This window comes from Lipophrys pholis (assembly GCF_963383615.2).
Source record: "Lipophrys pholis genome assembly, chromosome: 19".
Taxonomy (NCBI): Eukaryota; Metazoa; Chordata; class Actinopteri; order Blenniiformes; family Blenniidae; genus Lipophrys; species Lipophrys pholis.
The window spans coordinates 14094593-14117968 of NC_137647.1; the positions used below are offsets into that span (position 1 = coordinate 14094593).

Sequence of the window (23376 nt, forward strand, 5' to 3'; positions counted from 1 at the left end):
AACAAATTATAATCAAACTATAAAAATGTGAGAAGGTTACAGTATAAAAGACTGTGGAAGCATTTATCAATAATTAACTTCTGTGTGATCTCTACATGAAACATTTGACTTAACATTATTTCTTTTAGGATATTTTCGCTTCAGAGCATTTCACTTGGGTTTTTTTTAAGCTTTGTTTTCTTTTTTTTCCCCTTCAAGGTCATTTACAGGTCGCAGACTTAAAAAAAAAAAAAAAAAAAAGGTTTTATATTTCTCAAAATAAATAATTATATTTCCTCTTGTGAGGCCGTCACCCACACTGCTTACCTTTCACAGAGGGATGTACCCTGCCCTGCCGGCTGTTGGGATGACTGTCTGCTGAACGACAAGGTGGCTCCCTTTGTCTTGCCACCGCCACGGCAATTCCCACTGGTGGCTGTCGCACCTCACTTTCCCCGTGACCTGCCTCCCCCATGTCCCGTGTCCGCCCACTGTAATCAGGGCGCTCGCCGTCATTGGCCGGGCCTTTCCTGGAAGGTAGAGTTTGTTTGTTGCCCTGCAGTGCACAGCTACCCCCAGACGGACCTGATTTGAGATTTCCTAACCCCCCAAAGGGGCTCTTCTGGGAGAGGAGCAGTGGCTGTTGCTGGTTGCTGTACTTTAGTAAGCTTTTCATGGCGCTGCTCTCACCCTGAGTTGGACCCTGGGGATCAGGTTGCTGCTGCTGCTGCTGCTGCTGCTGCTGCTGCTGCTGCTGTTGCTGCTGCTGCTGCTGCGGCTGCTGCTGACTGTGGGGAGGTACAGTAGGGGGCTGAGGAGGGGGCAGGTTCATTACTGGCTGCTGCTGCTGCTGCTGCTGTTGCTGTTGCTGTTGCTGTTGTTGTTGTTGTTGTTGTTGTTGTTGTTGTTGTTGTTGCTGGGAGTGTTGCCCACCAGTGCTGCCTAACTCCATGTAAGACTTTCTCTGCTCCTCCTCAGGTTGTGACATATGATGAGGAGGCCTCATCACCCACGGTGGCACTGGGGGCTGCTGGTGGTGGTGCTGCCCGCTGCTGTTGCTGTAACCATAAGGGGACATTTCCATTTTTCTTTTAAGCTCCTGGGTGCTCCCCTGGTTCATCTCAGCCGGAGACAGGGCATCAGGGCCAGGTCGGCCATGCTGCTGGTGGCGAATCCTGGCTACCTTTTGACCGTCTCTCTGTAAGGAGCAGCTGCCACCAGGGCCGTGGGGAGCTCCCGTCCCACTGTGTGGCCCCATGTTTTTATTTGCAAGTGGTGAGGAATTAGGTGGGGGTCCTGGATGGGAACAGTCTCTGTAGGGAGAAGTGTTTACAGAATGAGGGATAGAGTGCCCCGCCTTGGGCCCCTGGGGCAGTGAGGGTCGGAACACGTCCATGTCCACACCACTGTTAATGCACTCAGCACTGCGCGATCGCACAACCTGGTGCTGCTGCTGCTGAGAATGTGAAGGCTGCTGTTGAGGGAGTGGTGGGAGTGGAGGAAGTTGCGACGGCTGCATGTGTTGATGATGGGATTGCATCCAGTCGGGAGCCTTCTCTGTCTTTCTGTACGGGTGTTGCTGTTGCTGCTGTTGTTGTTGTTGCTGCTGCTGCGTCTGTTTTCTGTGCCAACTACTATGGTGCCCACCACCATTTTTTTCTACGGTCTTGTCCTTGGCATTGCTGCCTCCACCGCTGCCCACACCCTGGCAGTCAGGGTTACCAAGCTGGAATGGACCACTAGATTTATCCCCTAGGTCTGCCACAGATGGCACAAATGTAGGCCCAGTGACTTTAGGGTCTCGCCCCACATTGACGGGCCCTCGTTCATGTGAGGCAGGGTTGGCTAGAGGAGCCGGTGGGGGTGGGCAGAAAAAGTCCGGATGGTGGTGTGTATGATGGGAATGATGTGGATGGTGTGGGTGGCTGGGGTGGAGCTGCAGACAATGGAAGCCTCCTGGATGAGGATGTGTGTGGGGGTGTGCATGAGGATGCGGATGGGGGTGTGCCCCTCCAGCCGCAGAACCCATGTGTAGAGGTGGGGGCACAGAGTAGGGCAGAGAGTGGTGAAGTGGTGCCTGACCCCTTTCTAAACAGTCTGAGGGTTGTTCACTGATCCTCATCTCCCCACTTATCCCCTCTTTGGTGCAGCGACTACTGCCACTTGACCCCATATGTCTACCCTGGCTGCTCCCCCCACCCCCCATAGCCCGAAGAGCTGCGCCCTCCCCTCCACAGCTGGACATTGAGACCTTAGGTGCTGCTCCAGTTCCTGCATCTCCATTTTGCATCTTGCCATTGTGCAAACAGGCACTGAGTGGCTTGCCCATACTCTGCGGGTTTTCTTTGCTATATTCCATAGTGAGTGAGGCCTTGTGCCTCTCCAGGGCGCGACTGTTGACCTCCTCCAGGGGCAGCGGGTGCTGTGGGTAGTGTGAGTGCTGCTGATGGGTATGGGAATGGTGATGGTGTGTGGGCTGGGGTGTCTGGTGGTTGTGGTGCTGCTGCTGTTGCTGTCTCTCTTTAGCCTCATGTTTGCTACTGGTTCGCTCCTTGTCTTTGACAGATACCACTCCTCTCTCCACCGACGCCTCCTTAAGAGCCTTATGTAGGCCAGGGGCGACCCCCGGATCTCTGTCTCGGCTACAGGACCCCTGAGAGTGTCCTGAACCTGCTCTGGACATTGGCGGTAAACCGTGATTGGCTGAAATCAGAGGTGGCTGTGATGGGAGACCTCGAAGGTAGAAGTTCTCTAAAAGATAAAACCAAAAAGGAACAAATAGTCTAATTAGAAAAAGAAAAAGCCAAGCAATCATATACTGTGTTCCCTCAATGTGATACTGCATTGTTTTATTGGAATCCAAATGTTTAAATCAGCATGATCATATTGATAGGATCTTGCGTATCACCTTTTTGTGTGTCGTAGAAACGGTGCTGCCCGTAGAGAACTCCACTGTTGGCATGATGATCCAAGTGGCTCATTGGAAGGAAAGTGTGAGCCAGACTCCCTGAGAATCGAGGATACCCTGGACCTGCTGAAATGAATGGAAGAGAAAGGGAAGAAGAGACAGGATAAGACAGGACAACAGCCCCTGAGATGCAGTTATCCAGTGTAATCCTTCAGGTCCAATGCAGCTGGTGGTGTTCATACGCAAATAAGTATTGGCTCTGCCTCTCTTGTTTGCCTTTCCTGTCTGAGTTTAGAATGCAAACAATAAAAGACAAGCTCAGGGATTGCTGCATTATATGAAATTTGTCTTTGAAACATATGGCTCTTTCTTTATCACGCTCTCAGAACTGGCAGTGACACATCTATCCATCTGAATGGAGTGATAAGAATGGATTTGAAGCCTTCATTCACAACGAACAGAGAGCTTCATGGCTGACCTTTACTGACCCTCATCAGAGGTAAAAGGTCACTGGGATGTTTGGCCTATAAGCCTGTACACCTGGGCTTATTACATCAAGCCCATCTGGAGGGCTTTTCCAACACAAATAAACCCCAAAAAAACCACCCTCATTTTGCAGTGGGACATTTGAGAACACAAAGCACTTTGAGGGTGGAGCATAGAGAAAAGATGGACTGAGATGAAAGCCCTCTGCAATATTAGGACAAAGAAAACGCATCACTATGACAACCCATTTTCACTGCGATCGGGTAACTATAGCATCTGAACGTGGCAATGCAAATTAAATTAGCCTCTCTCTGCTGTCCAATTTATTAATTATTATCAAAGAAGTGCAAGACAGAGATTGAATTAAAAAAAAATTGATAAATAAAAGAACTGTAAAGCACACAAATGGGGCAGTATGGTGATGAAATTTCTGGTTGACAGCAATCCTATAGAGCTGCAGTCTGCTGAGCATATTATGTAATGTGATGCTGAATGAAACGCTGTTAAAAATGTGACATTGTGGGCCTCCAAAATAAATAGCAGGTGGAAATGTGCACTTTCATGAGGAGTAAACCCATTTCAGAAGAGAAAATGCCATAAAGACAGGACAGGTCGTCTTATTCCGGTCTTTAAAATTGACTGACAGGCCAATAACTGCCACATCCAATGATCTCTGTAACCTCAGTCATCCAGAGACGTCCAGTAGGTTTGTGTCTTCATTCTCACATTTTCCTGCTTGTGCACTTGTCCCTCTCTCCAGCTTTAACTTTCAAACACGACTTAAAGAAGGAGTGAAGGAAGACGGACGAGGAAAAAACAGGAAAACACAGCTTCATAAATGCTGAAAGAAAGACCGGCGCATTTATATTAGCAAGCCTGTCACCTGATCTCGTAAAGCACAGATGCAGTGTGTGAGTGTGTGAGTGTGTGTGTGTGTGTGTTTGTGTGTGTGTGGGGAGGATTTTTACAGCAGCTTTGAGTGTTGAATGTCTCACTTTCTGCCACTGGAACAATGAGGCCGGTGCTGTGAGCCGGCTCTGGGGAGGGAGGAGTGTTGTGGTGGGCTTAATGACCTCGTCTCAGTGCGGCCTCTGCATCCTCCCATCTTAATTAATGAAATGCACAGAGAGGGCAAACAGCCTTGCAATAACACAGGAGGTGCTGCTTTCTGAGGAGGGCAATGGGGTGATAATTACATACTCTCACTTGTGCTTTCTTTATATTTCTTTCACCTATTTTCTACCTCCCTTACTCTTTTTTCCCTTCCCCCCCTTTTTAAAATCTTTTTGTTTCTTTGCCGTCATGATTAATAAGCGCACACATTTATGCCAATTCATCCACCGAAAGGGGGGGGGGGGCATCCTTTGTTTAAGCAAGACGTTTCTCTCTGATTTTGGGAGAGAGAAAAAGCAGAGAGCTGTTTGGCAGTCTTTATCCAAGCTGGGAGAGGGCCTTTTTTTTTTTTTTTTCTGCGGCAGCATGTTGTTTGTGAGCGTGACGATTGACGGCGTAATCCCTTTTCACAGTGTGGTCTGGCTGTGCCCGATAATGCCAGCCCGCTCAGTTTCAGCATGCTCTCCATTGGGGCGGCAAGAGGGGGACTGCTGGGCACGGCAGAGCCCATTCAGCCATTAATCTGCCCAGGACAAGGGAAGCTGCTGCTTCTGCTGCTGCTGCTGCAGGCGACGTGAGCTGGGTCTTAGTGCAGTCTGCTGACTGCACAGCAGCCCTGCGCTCTTTCGCATCAGCAAGTGAATGACAGAGGGGGAGTTCACAGCGCACGCCCTTCTTTCCACGAGGAGAGCAGGGGCGAGAGGCAGAACAAACAGTGCCGCATCCCAGGGAGGGATTTCCAGAAGTTCTGAAGGTATTTCTCACAGCGTGGCGGGCTGAGACACACAGGCCGAGATAGAGGACAAAGAAGAGGGCTACATATAGAATAGCACCTAGAGGCAGAGGAGAATTAAAGCTGCATAGAAGGCGGACGAAAGCATTTCGTTGCTCAAACAAAATCATCATCTCTCCATTTATGTGGGCTCCTTAAACACCTGCTCTGATGATAGAGGCCCATTCAATCACTCAGGAGTGGCTCTTTTTGATAATGTGAATGAGAATGCTATATTTTCCTTTTTTTCGGAATGGCTGTAACATTACAGAGATGAAGAGATAGAAGGACAGAGGGGGAGAAACAGGGAGAGCATGGCAGAGGAAGACCAAGAGGAGAGGAGGGGCAGCCTGAGCTGCCTGTCAGGTCCGCTAATTGAGAAAAAAGTGACAGAACCATCAAGACACAGAAAGGGAGGAGAAGCAGAGAGGAGACGAGAGATGTTTGGCGGAGGAGGGGCAGTACACTGGTGGATCTCGTCAGGTTTGACTAATTGAAAGGAAGGGATGCAGGCTGGCACAAGAGAGAGAGAGAGAGAGAGAGAGAGAGAGAGAGAGAGAGAGAGAGAGAGAGAGAGAGAGAGAGAGAATGACAGAGGCAGGAGTGTGGAAGAGGAGAGTTGGAGGGGGTTGGGGGAAGCAGCTTAAATCCTACAAAAGGAACAGCCAGCAACAGCAAGGAAAGATGGACAACTGAAGATAGGCTTGGAAAGGCGTATCAAACAGAAGTGGATTAGACAGGTGTACGCCGGCAATTGTGTGTGTGCATGCATGTGTGTCTATATGTGTGGACAGAGATATGAGACAGCGATTGTTTGTGGCATAATGTACGAAGTCATTTGGACTACAGCCAGCTGGCCTTGGGCCTCTGAGGAGCCTGTATTTTTTCTTCTATATTTGCTTTTTTCTTTTTGATTTTTCCACTCGGTTGATCCAGAGGGGTTTACTCAAATAGTTCCAAACCTGAAAATAAATCTTTCACAAGCTCAGTGGGCCTAATCCATTTTTATCCAGGTGTTATGAAAGTCATTTTATATTTATTGAAGTAGTCACTACTCAGCATATGGTCGTTTTCTGTTGTTGTTTTTTTTTTTTTTAACTATTTCTTGGTTATTTTGTACCCACAATTATTTGACAATGCCTGTCTTTCTTTATCTTTGTAGCATGGAGCCCACATATCAACTCGGCGAAGATGACACGCAGTGCATACAGTACAAGTGCCGACGCTGTGTTCGGAAAACACAGTTAATCAAACAACTTCTCTTTTTCATTTTTGAGATAAAATTTTAATTCTGACATTTTAGCATGGTAAAATCTTAAATTTTTTAATTAAAATAAACACTTCCAGAAAATACGGTATTGTAGCTATATCAGAGAAAAAATATGAACCTTTTAATGCCTTTAGAAGAAAAGACAGGGATTAATGAATTTTTTTTTATTTTCTATATTTTTCTTAATTTTTTAATCTATTAGTCTTTATTTGTTTGTTTGTTTCAGGGGGGCCTTTTGTCTCCAACCGCAACAAAAAATTGATTTTGAGTCACATTTGTTACTACTTACAATTTGTTACTATGTATTATTATAAAATAATAATTTGTTATTTGTTCCACTTCACTGTTCACTTATACTATGCTTTTGCACAACGAAGTACATATATATATATATCAAATACTTATGGCCTTATATGTCCATTGGATCCCAACAGCCAATAACAATAAAATCTTATGATATGATAAACATGCTGAAGGAGACTGACAGTTGTGGTTCAAGCTTGGAGAGAGGTGGGAGCTCGTCTTCTCACACTCTGACAATCCCTGGCTTAGATGTTGTTGTTTTAGCTTTTACAGGACTCCACAGTGATGTAATTGTAATAGTCTGCACTCTCGCTTCCAGGTGGAGTCCAGGTCGCACACACACACACGCACGCACGCACGCACACACACACACACACACACACACACACACACACACACACACACACACACACACACACACACACACACACACACGTGCGCGTTAATATGATTTATAAAGTGATAGGGTAATTTTTGTGAAGAAAATGGGGGAGATATCTATTGATGTGGATGTTTGCCTAAAAACGACGGTTCAAGGATTGGACCGTCTTCAAGCAGATTACCATTACGCAGCATTTATCATTGTGTCAATCAGCTTCTAATTTATGACTTGCAGTCTTATAATAAACAAACAAAACCAAATAAGTCGCTCCATGTCAAAATTATTTATTCAATCACTCTAGGGATCACTGCTTCATAAATATTTATTTTTGTTGTTCATTCCCGTCGGGTGTATTCTTAGGTTTGCAAATGACTTATAAAAATGAAGTTTTTGATATTCAATTCCTGCTTCCTTTAATGCACTATTGCACTTAACAGAATGAAAACTATATTTAGAACCTGTTTTTTTTTTTTATCATTACGAGATGATTTGCAGGTGTATTTTCAAAAGTGTATTAAACATGTCTAACCTTTGCACTAACTTTGCACCCCCCGAGGAGGAAAACCCAAAAGTACCATCATTAATTGACTTGCTTTTATCCCTAATATATCATATTTTTAAATGTGTATGATAATTATCATATAGAAAATGTGTTGTTTTTTTTAATTCATCCAGTCAGTGACCTCTGAATTATTCAATTCAATTTGAAATGTAAAGGATTAAAGTTTAGTAACATGCAGCAAAGACTTTCTGCATAGTGACAGGTATATGGCAGAAACAAGACAATCATAAGTGAGTTTTTGAATGCAAATTCAAACTCCGAGGCTTCCATTTGCATGTAAGCAGCCACTTTAAAAACACACTTGGAGAGAGGGGAGAAAAAAAAATCAGGAGCATATCTTTGAGGTTACAAGTAAGACACTAATGCACACACTCACACATACACACATGCACACACACACGCCAGTGCCTCCTCTGCTGCTGGTGGGGTTCTGCTGACACCCGGAGAGAGGAGGCGAGAGTCTGGGTAATTGTGCCGCTCATTTTGATGACTTGCTTTTTATGCAAAACAGGAAAAAGACAATATGCAATTATCTTGAGGAGGGAACAGCTGAATGTGGTTGATGAACAGTCTGGATTCAATCATGCTCTTAGTGTGTTATATGCAATTAAACTGCAATAGAGATAATGGCCTCCATTGCCAACTGAGTAATAATCCCAGTCATAATCACCTCCATTACTTTTATTAGGCTTGGCATTATCATCATCATTCTTAATATTATTTTACTTTTCCACAAGAAGAAAGTGTTTGACAATGAACCCTTGAAAGTATGAGGTAAAAGAAACATTGATGCTTACAAAATGAGTCTGGAGTGAAAATGTTTCTGGCTGACTTGTTTCACCTTTTCTCACTCGTGCATCAGCTGTCCAGTGACTCAGGGAGTTGCTGTGAGGCATCCAGTGGCTTCACAGACTCAACAGCCTCAGCTGCAATGCTCCCAATCGGCCTCAGCCACGTCTCACGCAAGCAGGGCACTACTGATCAGTGACAACAAATAACAAACTCTCCCCGACTGGCGTAGTCAGCCCCCAGTTTTTTTTCCCCTCCATTAACTAACAGCTGGGCTATTCTTAGAAAGAAAAAAATAATCGAGGGCTGAAATAACAGGAGTCCGTCAATTTCAAAGGCTGCGGTGCACAGGATGACACTGGGTCGCCATCACGCCATGTAATTAGTAGGAGATTATGAACATGTATATTTTAATGTGACAGAGGCGAGGTCTCAGGAGAGCAGACCTCACATTAATATATCAGGGGGGTTGATGGCTCCTACATTTACCTGTCATCCTGTTCATGTCAATTCCCAAAATACCCGACCAGATTAAGCTCCCGGATTTATCCTCATCTGACTTCCTGGCTGTAGGAATGTGAGGTGGTGAACTTGATGTGTGTGCGTGTGTGTGTATGTGCGTGTGTTGTTTTTGGATTTGCCTGACAGTAGTACGTGTGTGGTGAGGTTTTGTATTGCCGAGCGTTGGGTGGAAACCACCCTATTAAGCTGAGATGGAGACACCAGCTGAAAGCTCTGCAATCACTGCAACTTTTTTACTGGCCCACATTCACATGTGCAGCTTCAGGGAGCCTTGAGTGACATTCCTGCTGACGTGAATCGAATACCGCAAGATTCCTCAGCTGAACTTTTGACCCTGCGTCCGTGTCCAGAAACCATGGCACCATAACATGCCGGGCCCAAACCTATTTTGGTGCACAAATAAAAGGGCGGGAGCCCAGCTCTTGCTAGACGATTACAAGCTGTGCTGTGGTGGAAATCCAACACGGACCCGAAATATACAATATCAGAGCAACAATACACCCTGCAAGGCCCTGCCACCCCCCTAAACCGCCAAGACACCAAAGTCGGTTCAACCAGTCGATGCAGTTGTTTGAAGGGATGAGGGAGTGTGTGTGTGTTTGTGTGATTTGAGGTACCTTCATGTGAATGGGGGAACCAGATTTGCGAGGCGCTGGAGTGGGGCCCGCCTCGGAAGGAGGGTGAAGAGGGCGAGGAGGGCGGCCGGGAGGGGTGAGACGGGTGGGAAGGGGGGGAACCCAGACTACTGGCCAGAAAGGTCCCCATGAAGGAGGCGGAGGAATTGCCCATCAATCCACTGCCTACATTCCAACAGGGACAAAGGTAAGGAGAGAAAACATGGTTAAAGTTAGATGACTTTACACACAACACGATCAGTAGAAAATAGCAATAAACACTGCGTTAGATGTCAGAGTAGAAGTGGAAAGGTGGAGCTCATCGGCTATTTGGGTGGAATCATTAAGCCATGGCAGATTTGATCACTGCCCAAGGAGGAGAGAGAGTGTGTGTGTGTGTGTGTGTGTGTGTGTGTGTGTGTGTGTGTGTGTGTGTGTGTGTGTGTGTGTGTGTGTGAGTGTGTGTGTGTGAGAGAGAGAGACTCTCCTCCCCCTCACTGTCAGCAGAGTCCTCTCCCCTTGTCTTCTCTCCCCTCACACCGCCTCTCCCCATGGGCAGACAGAGGTCTCATCTCACAGCTGAGTACACACTTTCTCAGGCTCTCTCCCTCTCGCTCTCACACACTTTTGCTCCTGCTCCCCAGTGTCCCTTTCTCAATTTCTCTCCCTCCCTCCATTATCTTGTGCTCTCCATCTTTCACTTTCATGCCCTCAATCTCTTTTATTGCTTTGCTCCATTTCACCTCCTCTCTGTCTCTTTTTCTTTCAGTCTTGCGTTTTTCTCTGCGTGACTCTTGACAATCCTGTGGCCGTCTTTCTTCTTTGGTTCCATTTCAGCGTTTCGTTCCTTTCCTTCCTCCCTCTGCTTTCTTACAATAGCCGCTTCCTCTGCCCTCTTTCCTTCTTCTGTCCCGTTTTGATGAGCAGAAATACGCCATGTGGACGCCACTTCCAAATCCTCATTGTCTCTTCTTTGCCTGCTTCTGTCCCTGTTTCTTTCCGACACATAGTATTGCTTTGCTTTGTTCTTTACCATAATGATGGCACCAGCAGAGCAATCTGTCCCTGGCTGGCTGAACTGTGTGTTTAACAAGACTATGATGAGTAATTGACCATTTGTAGCAACGCCCGTGTGACTGGGGGCTGATTGTCTATTATGCATTGCTGGGCAAGCTGGAGAAAACACACTGATTAACCACTGCTTAAATTGCATTCCCATTACGCGCCCGCCAGTGCACTTGAGTGAGGGGCCCGGGTGCCCGGCTCTTTGCACATTCATTTCCCCCAAGTCACACCACCGTGAAGTCTCATGCATATGTATGAAAGTGCCGGGATGAGAGCGCACATACACGTACTTCCGCAGACGCACACATCAGCACACCGTATATTGTACACACCAAACTTGCTGTGAAAACACGAGGAGACCGACATGGTAAAAATTCATTATCTGCCTTCTGACGAGCTGATCTGACAGGGAATGCTGTGTGTGATTTGATTTCTTTAAGCATGAATCAGTTCAAATGTGAATCGATCTTTTTTTTTTTTTTTTTTTTCTTCTGGGAGTGTGAGAACGATTGTGTGGAAGTCTTAATCAGCCAGGCGCAGAGTGAGCATATCCTCTGGGCAGACAGGAGGGATAAACCCATCAGTCTGCCTCTCGCTCTGCACCCAATAGCCTGTGGCTCATAGGTCAGAGCACGGGAGCATGCAGAGGTGCACGCGCTCACACGTACACAAAGAGATAGCCATGAAAACACATTTCCACGGAGAAATACGAAAAAAATGCCCCGTCACACCTTGTGCTACAGACCCAGACAGGTGGAAATCTCCAACAATCCCCAAAGTTGGTGCACTCTTTCTCCAAAAAACTTCTTTAAACAATTTTGGGCAAAAGCATGCCGACATGTTGGTCTATCACAGACATGTTGAACAGGTGCAATTCCAGCTGTTTTTGCAAAGGGCCTTAGGGGACGACCTAGAAGTGATAACAAATGAAGGCAATCATGAGTGTCAAATTCATATTTTAGCTATTTAATATGTGAAAATACGCTCATTGATTGTTCAATTTTGCAAAGATTAATATTAGTCTGGACATGTCCTTAAAAGCCACAAGAACAACTGTACTGTAAAATTGTCAGTTTTGACATTTATTATTTTGAAATTAAGGACACAAGTTTAGGTTTACAGTCCCTGTTCAAATTGCTTACAAGTTAAAGTTTTATTTGCTTTTCAGAATGCCACGATGGGTGGCGCCTCTGCACTGCATTACTAAGAAACCATGACTACACAGGGAGCACATGGGGTGGTCAATTACATTACAGGTGGCCCCTCTGTGCCACCATGGAAGCTCTGCCCCTGTTAAGGAGACCACAAAAATAGGGTCATTGTAAAAAATGTATGAGAAAAAATGTGCTTCAGTTGAATCCCAAGGGATAAAAATAAAAAATGTAAACATATAAACATACAAAATTAGGCAGACATAAGAAGTAAGGTAGACTTATAATGACATGCAAACCACGCTGGTAGGGCTTTTGTAGCAACAATATTGTGCATGATAATGGGAGGCATTCTGGAGTCGCCTGGTAACATCGTACAGTATCAGTTGTTTTCCAGGCACTCTTCTCCTCCTTCCCTTTCTGCCGCCACCTCCTATCACCCCGTCCCTGTGGAGCACTCCTGGCACCGCTCTGGAGTTCAGGGTGGGGGTCGGGGCCAGTTGAGGGGGGGTGGGGGTGTATTTTGGCCAGCATACTTACCAGGCACACATCCAACCCCCATCATCCAGACACCTAGGGCTCCTGTATGCCACCGCCCTGCACACTGCACACTCATTGCCACCCCTCCTCTCTTTCTGCCTGTCGCCCCCAGGAACCCCAGCTTTCCTCGGTGCCTCCGGCTCACATAAATCAGCTAATCCTCCTGCATTATTAACAGCCTTTCCTCAGAGAGAGAGAGAGAGAGAGAGAGAGAGAGAGAGAGAGAGAGAGTGACAGAGAGAGGCTGCGAAGCCCCTCTTAACACACCAAGAAAAGAGAGAGTCTCAACCAGAAACACAAGCAAAGAAGAACAATACAATCAAAAGAGGGATGTCTAGATGCCAAGCAAGGAGAAGTTTGAATTTTAAGCTGGTGTTGGGAGGGGGAGGAGACTGGAGGGTCTTGGATCAGGTCATACATTACATTCTTCCCACAACCCAGCACCGTCAAACCTCCCTGTGGTCCAGTTCGACCATGACATCTGTACTGGGAGAAAGACTCAAGCACTGGTCCAAGCTCAACTATAGCAGGCACGTAATGAAGAAGCAGCTTTCACCTTTGTCACATTGGCAGTTTGCTGACTCTGTAGACTGTCAGTCAAAGTAAATGACCCTTCTCTCTGTGTTATGTCTGCTGCTTGTGTCCAGCTGAAAGTTATACTCTGCGCGGACAGTGTAGTGTAGTCTTGCCTCGTAGTAAGATCCACTTGGTGGCCTTTCTGTGTGAAGTTTGCATGTTCCCCCTATATGAGCATAAATTATCTCCAGGTTAACTGATCACTCTAAATGGCCCACCAGTGAAATTGTGAGTATGTCTGGTTGTCTGTCTCTCCATGTTTGCCCCATGACAGATCCCCGACCCTGAACTGGAAAATGTGCTACACAAGATGAATGGATAGATGCATTTCTTCTGCAGCTGTCCCAAACTTTTTTCAAGCCAGTTAAGTCCAACCGCACTCACTCAGTGCTAAGAAGACGCCCTCCATGAACCCATTGAAATCCTTATGAATCTGAGGTGTCGGTGAAAAAGTACACAGGTTATAAAAGTGAGCTGGCCTGCTTTGGTGTTGGGGCAGTTCCAGTTTGGGTGCCAACCCAAGCATGGAAGAACAAGTGGAGCGAAGGTCAGATGAATGACAGCATCAGTGCTGGACTCGGCATAATTGTTTTTTTAGTAGCTTATTAAATGGTGACATGGATCCAGGAAGTCTGCCTCAACTACGCCAGCTCCTTGTAAAAGTAATAATTTTTTTTAATGCCGGTGTGTTTTTCAAAAACCATGTTTATTTATTTCTCCAGTTCTTAAGTGGTGCCAGCAGTGCACTTGTATGGGCTCTTAAGAAAATCGGGTCATGTGCATCCTAATCGGCGCCGATCCCTGACAGCGATGGAGATTAATCCTATTAGGGAATTAAAGGAGTGGGGAACACTGGGATGGGGCAACCCCACCTCCTTTACTGACATCTAAACATCCCACCCTGACACCCTCACTCACACAATTATCTTCAAATAGGTCTAAATGTACAAACACAAAAACAAACAGAAATATTGCAGCACCTCTGGAAGTGGAGGTGTTAACGGGTGCTACTGTTTGGCTCCAGCGTGGGCGTGCAGGGTGAAGGAGACCAACTTTGTGCACGACTACAGAAACACTCATGTGAGCGTTTGCACACACAGCGATGTGGGCCCAAGCAGAGGCCCCTGAGGACAGCACGGAGTGAGCAGCAGGCGGGGAGGCGGAGCAGGGAGAATGAGGGCCCAGTTGTCATGGGAACGAAACAGAAACAGCGCTTGAGGCAAGGAAGCTGAATACAAGCCGTTACAACAGCAGTGGGCAGATGCAGTTGGTCAGTGTGCTGCTCAGCAACAACAGTCCTCCCAACCTACCTTGAAACCACAGCTAAATTGGAAAAACACACACACACACACACACACACACACACACACACACACACACACACACACACACACACACACACACACACACACACACACACACACACACACACACACACACACGCACACCTCTTTCTCTGGATATTAGTCTGTCTTCAATTAAACTGCAGCAGAAAGGGAGAGAACTCATCATGTTTGACCTGCTTCGGTCACTAAGCTGCTCTGTGGTCAAAGTTGTCCGGCATTAATTTGAGAGTGAATGAGTGAATGTTTTTTTGGTGTCCTAACAAGGAGTGATTCAACAATAGGATGTATAGGAAATCCTCTTAATGAGGACCAAGTAAGGATGTTATGAAGAACCCGGGAAGACAACAAGCTCACACAAAAATACACAACATGCTCTACTTTCCAATTGTGGGAATTAGATCCAAATGTATCCTATTTACAAACACACACACAAACACACGGACAAACACACGCACAAACACATGCACACACACACGGCTGTACTTCAATGTAGTAGATGTGTTTCAATATGCCTCATATTTTCCTGCCTGCTCTTGATAAATGAGCCGATGTGGTGATCAGCTCTCTTATTTGCCGACACCAGCCTGAAGGGACGGATGGACATATTGTCTCGACAAAGGACACCAGACAGGCAATGAGAGGTGAGAGTGATGGTGACAAGAGAAGAAGAGAGACAGGGAGAAAATTGCAGGTGTGACTGCATCAACCTGCTCTCCCCATCTCAATGATCAGCAAGCGCCAGAGAGGAGAGGCTGGAGGAAGAATGACTATGCTACGGAATAGAAGCGCACAGACATACACACCCTCACTTCAATTCACACAGAGGGAAAACGTCCATGAGTCCAATACAGTTGAGGCTGCAAAGTGAGTGGTCAGTAACATGCCTCAGCACACCCTGAATAATTATAGCTCATATCCTCTTCTTGTGTCATGTCCTTTCCTCGTGAAGACAATAACAAGAATGTAATTTAAAAGGAAACACACAGTTTTCCAAGAGCAGCATAGCATCTGGCATATGGCAGCTCCACTTGAAAATAAGATCCGAAAACATGTTTTAAGCCGTGACTTCACTTTTGATAGCCTTTTTTTTTCTTTATTATTTAAGCCATTAGTATGTACTATCTTCAGCTGTGAATCGCAATGGTTTGGCTCTCAGAGCATTTTTGACGTTTTAAGAAGGAACATCACAGTAAAATTACAGAACAAAAACAACAATGAAATAGACATCTGAATATTGACTTACCAAGTAAAAACATATTGAGCAGGATGCTTCACTCCCAATCCAGTGTCCTTCTCATCAGACTTTCCTACCAATACAGCTCCATGTTCTGCCCAGGAATTCATAAAAAAAGCAGCCAGCCAGACTTTCCACACACACACACACACGCTCACTCATAAACACACCAAGTTTTTGACCCTTCAACGGCACACAGATCCTGAGCTGGATTGGGCAGCTGTACACACCGCCAGCCCCAGACAGACTGTACTCGCAACCCTGGAGGGCCGCTGACTAACCCAGCGCCTACTTCCTCACAATAAAACGCAGAAGGAATTTGAAATGGCTACTAAAGTGGGGGGATTTCCTTCAAACAGTCAAAGGCATCTTGAAAACATTAGCACAACTGGTAGCCAAATTCCTCTTCACTTGGGAAACAACTGTAGCAAGAGGGATGTTTTGCCCCCTGCTTCACAAACTCCCTCCCTGGCTTTTTCTTGTCGGGATGGTGGGTGGCTGAATGGCGGGAAAGAGGGAGTAGGCATCACCACCAGGAGGCTGGTCTGATCTTGAGAGCTGGAGTCAGAGCGAGCGAGAGAGGGAGAGAGCGAGCAGGCCTGGAGCCGGGCCCAGTGCAGAGGTGGGGGAAAGTGCCAGCAGCGCACGCCTCCGACACTCTCCACACTGCGTGCCTGTGGAGTGAGTTTAGTGGATGTGGTCAGCGCGGGGGTGGGAAGAGTGGGAAGGGAGCAGGAGAGGCAGTTGGAGGGATGGATGGAGGAAGAGAGCGAGAGAGACTCTTTCATCCAGGGTAACATCCAGAGGGGGGGCGGGGGGGGGGGGGGGGGGGGGAGAGGGGTGAGAGTTGAGAGTAGAAGTGTAGATAAGAGTGTGAGCAACTGTGAGAAACTTTCAAAGTGAAAGAGAAGTGGAGAGCGTGTGGGAGTGTGGGTTGCTGAGCATATGCGCGCCTCCGTGTGTGTGTGCGTGTGTGTGTGTGTGTGTGTGTGTGTGTGTGTGTGTGTGTGTGTGTGTGTGTGTGTGTGTGTGTGTGTGTGTGTGTGTGTGTGTGTGTGTGTGTGTCCGTATGGTGGTCGTTTCGCCGAAGTTGACAGCATGTGTTTGCAAAGTGGCTTCAGTGTCAGCCACTCATTCACTACTGAAGTGATGACAGAGTTTTTTTTTTGTTTGTTTTTTGCAGCGATACAATGCAAAGAAAAAAAAAAAAGTGACTTGGTGACGACAACCAGCTGTTTATACAGCATATCAATCCACATGATAGAGGTAGGAGAGTCTAATCCTACACTAATTAACCCAACTGGCTCATTGTAGCTTGGCATGGAGCCTGAAAACAACAATAGATCATTAAAGGTTGCAGTACTAAAGAATGAGCGGTTCAATATTAGGTTCTAGGTGGGGTCAAATAAGGTAAGAGACTACACATCCACCACTGTATACTTCTCTCCATCTATTCTCTTTATTGGCATAAAGCTTTTGAACCAGCAACCTGTGCAAAAGTCAGCTGGGATCAGCTCTTTTGAACATGAACAGGGAAACACCGATTTAAAGGATTTTTGGTTTAAAAACTCATTCTGCCTTCCTAAATCTTGAAGAAAATCATTATTGGAGGCATGTAGTTAGAGGTTTCAACTTAAGTGAGGAAATGAGTGGGCATGTACGTCTTCAGCTGCCTTTCACACTTAATGATTGTTCACTAAATCACGTTCACATTAAATACAGTTGGAAAATGAATATATACATATATATATATATATATATATATATTAAACTACACCCATTCCTTTTTCATCATTACTTCTTGTAAAAACCTGGAAAAGTAGTATGCAGGGAAAAGAAACATATCCATACCCTGCCCCACCACTCCCACCTATTTATGTTTTTATTAAACTGAGGTTTCAACTAAATTGTGAATCAAAGAACTGAAGATCAACTGAACTGTGTGTTGGCTACATCTAGTTCTCCTCAGCTTTTCATGATGTGGCCAAGAAGGTACCACAAAGTTCCATTGTACCTAACCAGCCTCCTAAAGCCCCCCAGTTTCACCACCAGTATTAATCATTCATAAAGCTTAATTTTCAGAGAGAGATATCATTGACGAAATGGGAAGTTCATCTCCAGCCCCATCATTTCGGTGCCAAATCTGGTGCAGGGGCCAGCGGCTGGCCGACAGGATGAGATAGCACTGTCTGGAAAGGTTCCTGCTGAAGAGGTGTTTTATGAGCACAGTAAATAAAGAGGACTTAGCTCCTTTATTGTGTTTTTTTTTTTTTCTTTCTTTCTTTTCTTGGGAAGCAGACCAGGAAGTGTGCCATTTAAGAAACAGTACGACTGTAAGCGTAGGGGCTGGTTATGAGAGTTAAGCAGTGCGGGTAAACACGAGAGCAGGAATAACTGCATTGTCGATTCTCAAATGATAAAGTCTGCGGTGAAGGTTACAAACAAAGAAGAGTCAACTGAGGTAAAACATGAACATGCAACCTGTGTTTAGGTCTACACGCTGCGATCTACATAAAGTCGTTGCTGAGTCACTGGACTCATCTGTGGAGAACAAGCAGACATTCCAGACCTCGACAACAGAAGGTGGGAGGATAGACTCAGAGCAGCAGCACCAGGCCAGGACAAATGAGCTCAAGGCCCATTACCTTCCTTTTACACCCACCCACCCACACATATGTACAAATACTCATTCCCTCAACACAGATTTCACAGCACTCACAAGAAAAGTCATGTCACAACACATAATCAGCACATATTGTTTTCAGTTTCTCTCATTCTGTCTTTTATCCAAGAACCTGAATGTTCATGATGTAACAGGAAGTCTGTATATTACACCAGTTTTCATTGGAAAGGAATTTTATTATGAAGTGTTTTCTCTCCAAGCATCATATTGTTATTTCCGTCAGCATTTTACATTATTGAATTCCCCTCCATGCGACCAACTAAAACCAACTGATTTTCGTCTATTGGTTAAGTGCAGAAAATGCAAGTGTTTCTTAAGGAGTGAGGAAAAAAAGGTTTGTAAATTTATTTGCGAGCTCACAGTTGCCGAATCACCTTGCTTTTTGTGCGCAGGGCAGCTACACACCTCTCTTGGCGCACTGGTTTTTCAGTGTGTAGAAACTTTAGCGATGGTGCTTGTTAACTGAGCCATTGTTACGTTACAGCATTTGAGCGTAGTTTGTTGTATCTCTCCTCGATGTTCCTGAGGCATGAAATTGTGATTACCATAGAGAGGCTCATCCTTCTCAGTATCTCTCTCTCTCTCTCTCACACACACACACACACATACACACACACACACACACACACACACACACACACACACACACACACACACACACACACACACACACACACACACACACACACACACACACACACACACACACACACACACACGCAGACACACACACGCCAGCATCAGCATTTCCATTTTTTATATTCTCTGCGATATCTTCACTTCTTTAGTTGTTTCTGTCGTCCTCTCTTATAATATAGTCTCATACACACACGCATGTACGCACAGACACACACACACACACATGCACACTAAGACTAGCACACACACACACAGCAGTGCACCCAAACACAAAAAAGAGCCGCCCACAGCTGCGTCAGGCCATCTCTCTAACAATCCAATCTGTTTTCTTTCCCATGATGTTTCCCATTGGCACGGGGAGGAGAAAATCAGATTTACTCCCCCACAGGGCCCATGCAGTTGCACTGATATGGAAAATGATTTCAGTGCTGCTTGAGCCCATAAACATTATTTTGGTCTCCCCTGTTAATGACACATTTCTTCCCAGCATTGTGGATCTCACAGAGGAAGAGATGAGTGTAAGAAAGAGTGGGGGATAAAAGAAGGAAGGAGGAGGTGGAGGAGAGGAAAGGGGGAGGAATCCTCCTGGGCCATGCATACAACAGGGGAGTCCTTCACCCCTCAAAGTGCATCCTGACATCCGAAACTGCTCTCACCCCCTTCTCCGTTCACACGCTGTAAACACAGCCAGTCAGGAAGTGAAATCGTAAGAGCCCTCAAATACACACTAAGTAAGTAAGCAAATAAATAAAGGAGTAAATAAATAAATAAATAAACTAATCTAAAAAAAAAAAAAAAAAAAAAAAAAAAAAAGCAGAGTCAAGGAGGGATTTCGCTTCACCTTTCATCCCTTTCTCTCACTCTCTCTTGCTGTCAGCCTGACTCCAAACACACTGCATTTGGCTCCAGGGCTCAAAGCAGCCTCTCTACAATTGTGTCATCCAGCCTACATATCTTTCATTGGTGGGTAGCAGCCCTGTATGGCAGCCCCTCTTCTCTTTAACGCGAATAAAATTTATACTTTTAGTGGTAACTTACAAACACTTAACGCCCGAGGCACATTGTCAATGAGAGGAGCGTGTCGCACCCTCGAGTCCAAAACACAAGTCATTTAATGTGATGGCGCTAAAAAAGAGGCTCCATCAGGCCAACAGTGAAGCACTAAACCTCCCATTTGGCATCCATTAAAACCCATCTGCAGGACCAAACATGAGGGAGGCAAACAGGAAATAGCCACGCTAGATATGACTAAGATGTCCTCCAATTCTGAGCACTCTCTCTCACCGGTCTCTAAGACTCCAGACACCAAAAAATGTGATTTTCATGGTCGTCCTATTCCACTGGAAAAATTAGATGCAGCATGCTGGATCTGGTTTGTTTTAAGACTGATGACTGATCTGTCTAAATCCACTGGTTTCATGTTGTGGCCATAGGGATGGATGGGTGACTAACAGCAGCTTGCGTGCCATGTTTCAGCCGACGCAGCCAAAGCTCAAGCAGCCAGTTCACGGACACAGACATGCCTGGTGGTGGGGGAAAAAAAGACAGATTTAAACAAGCACTCAGCACTATTCTCTCTAATTAGTCCCCTGTTAACTTTTGAACTTAATTGGTTAATTGAGATGTGGTTAGACTGGGCAGGTTTCCCCTCCCTGAGGGTGACCATACGGCTCCAGTATTTCAGCCTGGCACCGACTGGCACAGGAGGTGGCTGCATCCCTCTCACTCTCTCTTTCTCCTTTTGAGCATCCCACCGCTCTAGTGACGAGTAATGATGCCGCACAGGAGGCAGTAAAATTCTGTTTTGCGAGTGTGTTTTAGCAGAGATTGCGCATATGCACTGCACATATGCTTGTGCCACATCAAAGCAGCACTTTGACTACCCGGTCCTGGGTGGTCTGAAGCTCGCCTCTCCTCACCAAGCAGTGCCAGGTAGATAGCTTTAGAAAAGTGGGGTGTGGATGTGGGTGGATGTTTCTTCACCACAAGCGAATGTGTTCTTGTCAAACTCAGAAGTTAGTTTGCTTTTGGATAGAGGCGAGAAGCACGAGGTGGGAGAATAAAAGTGCGGCGCAACGGAGACGCAGATAAACAGACGCCACCCCATAGGCGTCATTGCTTGAGTTTCTCCATCTCCTCTGCTTGATGTATAATGATACCCACAATACCACATAAATCTGCACGCAGCTCGATTCATTGGGGCAGATTTTGCCTGCTGTCTTTCCCTCTTTCACTTTCATCCCCCCCCTTCTCCCCTCGCTCCTTTGAGCCCCATCAGTCATTCCCCTTCTCAGTTTTCCCTTTCCGTCCTCACACCCTCTCCATCATCCCTCCATCACTCTCCCTCCTTCCCCTGCTGCTCAGCTCCATATTTCTGTCCTCCCTCATCACCTCGCTCTCTTCCCTCTGTCACCGTCATGCGCATGCTTCAAAATAAACCACGTTTTGCTCATTTTGGGGTTTTTGAAAAACCAAGTTCCCTCCCACTCCCTTGTCTCATCCGTGCCTCGTTTTTCTCTCGCTGGTCCATCAATGACTTTCCCCGAGGCCTGTGACCGTAATGAACGTCTTGTTTTATGAGGAGTCGCAGGTTCACCCCTCCCTCCATCAGAGCCCCCATAAATCAACATTCCAGCATTCAACTGGCAACCCGGAGTTGTCGGAATGTCCTGTTCTCCCTTGTCCTCCCATCCTCTCACCCTCCCTCTTCCATCTGTGGACAGGCGCCTCCTTTAGGTCATGCAGGGCAGTGCTGGACATCAGGGGGCCTGGCTTGGGACGCTGCTTTGCTGCTGTCCTCTGAGTTCTCGAGGATCAAGCTGTAATATGATAAAGTCCTGGAGTGATGTGTGTGAGAAAAACAGAACGCAGCTCTCTGCTCTGGCTTCTCTCTCATTCTTATGTAGCCTGTCAGAGGCACAGAGACAGAACAGTGCAGATAACAGAGCCGGGAGCTGCCGCGCCAGCCCGCCAGTCCAAGGTCTCTCTGTAGTCCTGAATACAATTTGCCATTAGTTCACAAGAGGAACAAAGGAGAAATGTTTAATTCTTGTAACGTTGGCTAAGATAAATGCAATCATTTCTGTTCTGATATCATACAGACCAGGGGAAGCAAAGCACCTGGGTAGCCAAGGCCAACATTTATACAGTATTACCTTGTAAAGAACACACTGTAGACTAACATGTGCATATCCCTGATTTTTAGTCATAACGACAACACTAAAATTCAGACATATCACATGGTGAAATTATTATTGAATGCATCTGACAAGCTAAAAATAAAAGTTTCCCAAATGCTGACACTGGCCATCTATTCAATGCCCCGGCCTGGGCCTGCTCAACATCTGCAGCAACACACTTGAGCAGAGACGAGTAAAATTCAAATGGAGACAAGGTCATATTACCTCTAAACATGAGCAGATGAAGAGTAGCATGAAGCAGGGATGACATATTGACTTTCCTCTCCAGTTATCTCAGTGGGATTTAACAGGTAGGAGTGGAAAAGACAAAATTCAAGGTCAAACAATGAAGAAGGAGAGGCCATTATCTTGCTCACCTGCTTTTTGCTGTCTGTGTTTTTTTTTTGCAGTCAACATTGAGGTCTTCTATCACCATTGCAGAGATCACATTTGATCTGCAGGGACAGGCGGGCAGGCTGAACAGTCACATGTTATCCTCTCCTCACTTTGTCTCGTGATCGTACACAAAAATGGCAGAGGGGAGACCTTGCAGGGTTACGAGAGGCTTGCACCATCTGATCAGAGTTAACAGATGTGCTGCAGCTGCCCGTCTGGTTCGCCTTAGCACATCCTCCAAACACACACTCACTCAATGAAAAGTCGCACAAAAATACCACGCTGCAAACACATGTTGGAGGAACGAAAATTAAAATCATATATTTTCCAGCTGGCCGTGCTCAGTAGCACCACTGGCACTGTTTTGGGTCTCACATAAAAAAGTCAACATCCCATAGTAACTATTAAACTGACTTTGAACAGCACAGCTATTCTTACTTTTCTTTCAATATATGCTTTAGCCCTTCTGGTCATAAAACATATCAACACTGATGCATCGAGCCAGAGAGCTTCCAGCTATACAATGGTTCTGACCAGCGAAATGATCCAGTGAATCTCTGGAAGGAAGGAAGCAAGTTACAGTTGCAGAGTTAAATGGCAGGAAGTCAAGAGAGAGAGGTAGTGCAGAGAAACCTCAGCCGGGAGTCTGCATATCCACAGGAGAGCAATAGCTTTCAGCAGGTTATCACAACGTCAGTGCAAGCCAAGCTCAGGCTCGATCTGGCAGAGGCTATAATGGAGCGAGGAGGGTGGGAGAGACACAAGGAGGGAGACTAAAGAAGAGTTATTAGGGTGATGTGAGGCAATGAGGGTAAGAAGGGCTACTGAAATGTTTTGACACAGAAAAATAGCAAATGTGACACAGGT

General features: G+C 46.0%; 1 protein-coding gene across 1 annotated transcript in view; it reads right to left on the reverse strand.

The window, feature by feature from the left end:
• The window catches only part of bahcc1a (BAH domain and coiled-coil containing 1a), a 65639-nt gene that overhangs the window by 24672 nt on the left and 17591 nt on the right, over positions 1 to 23376 (reverse strand). Inside the window, exons 3-5 of the mRNA XM_080488452.1 lie at positions 9704 to 9882; positions 2888 to 3013; positions 307 to 2730 (exon numbers count right to left, since the gene is read on the reverse strand). Coding sequence (XP_080344578.1) covers positions 307 to 2730; positions 2888 to 3013; positions 9704 to 9882 — 2729 coding nt within the window. The remainder of the gene's footprint in view (positions 1 to 306; positions 2731 to 2887; positions 3014 to 9703; positions 9883 to 23376) is intronic.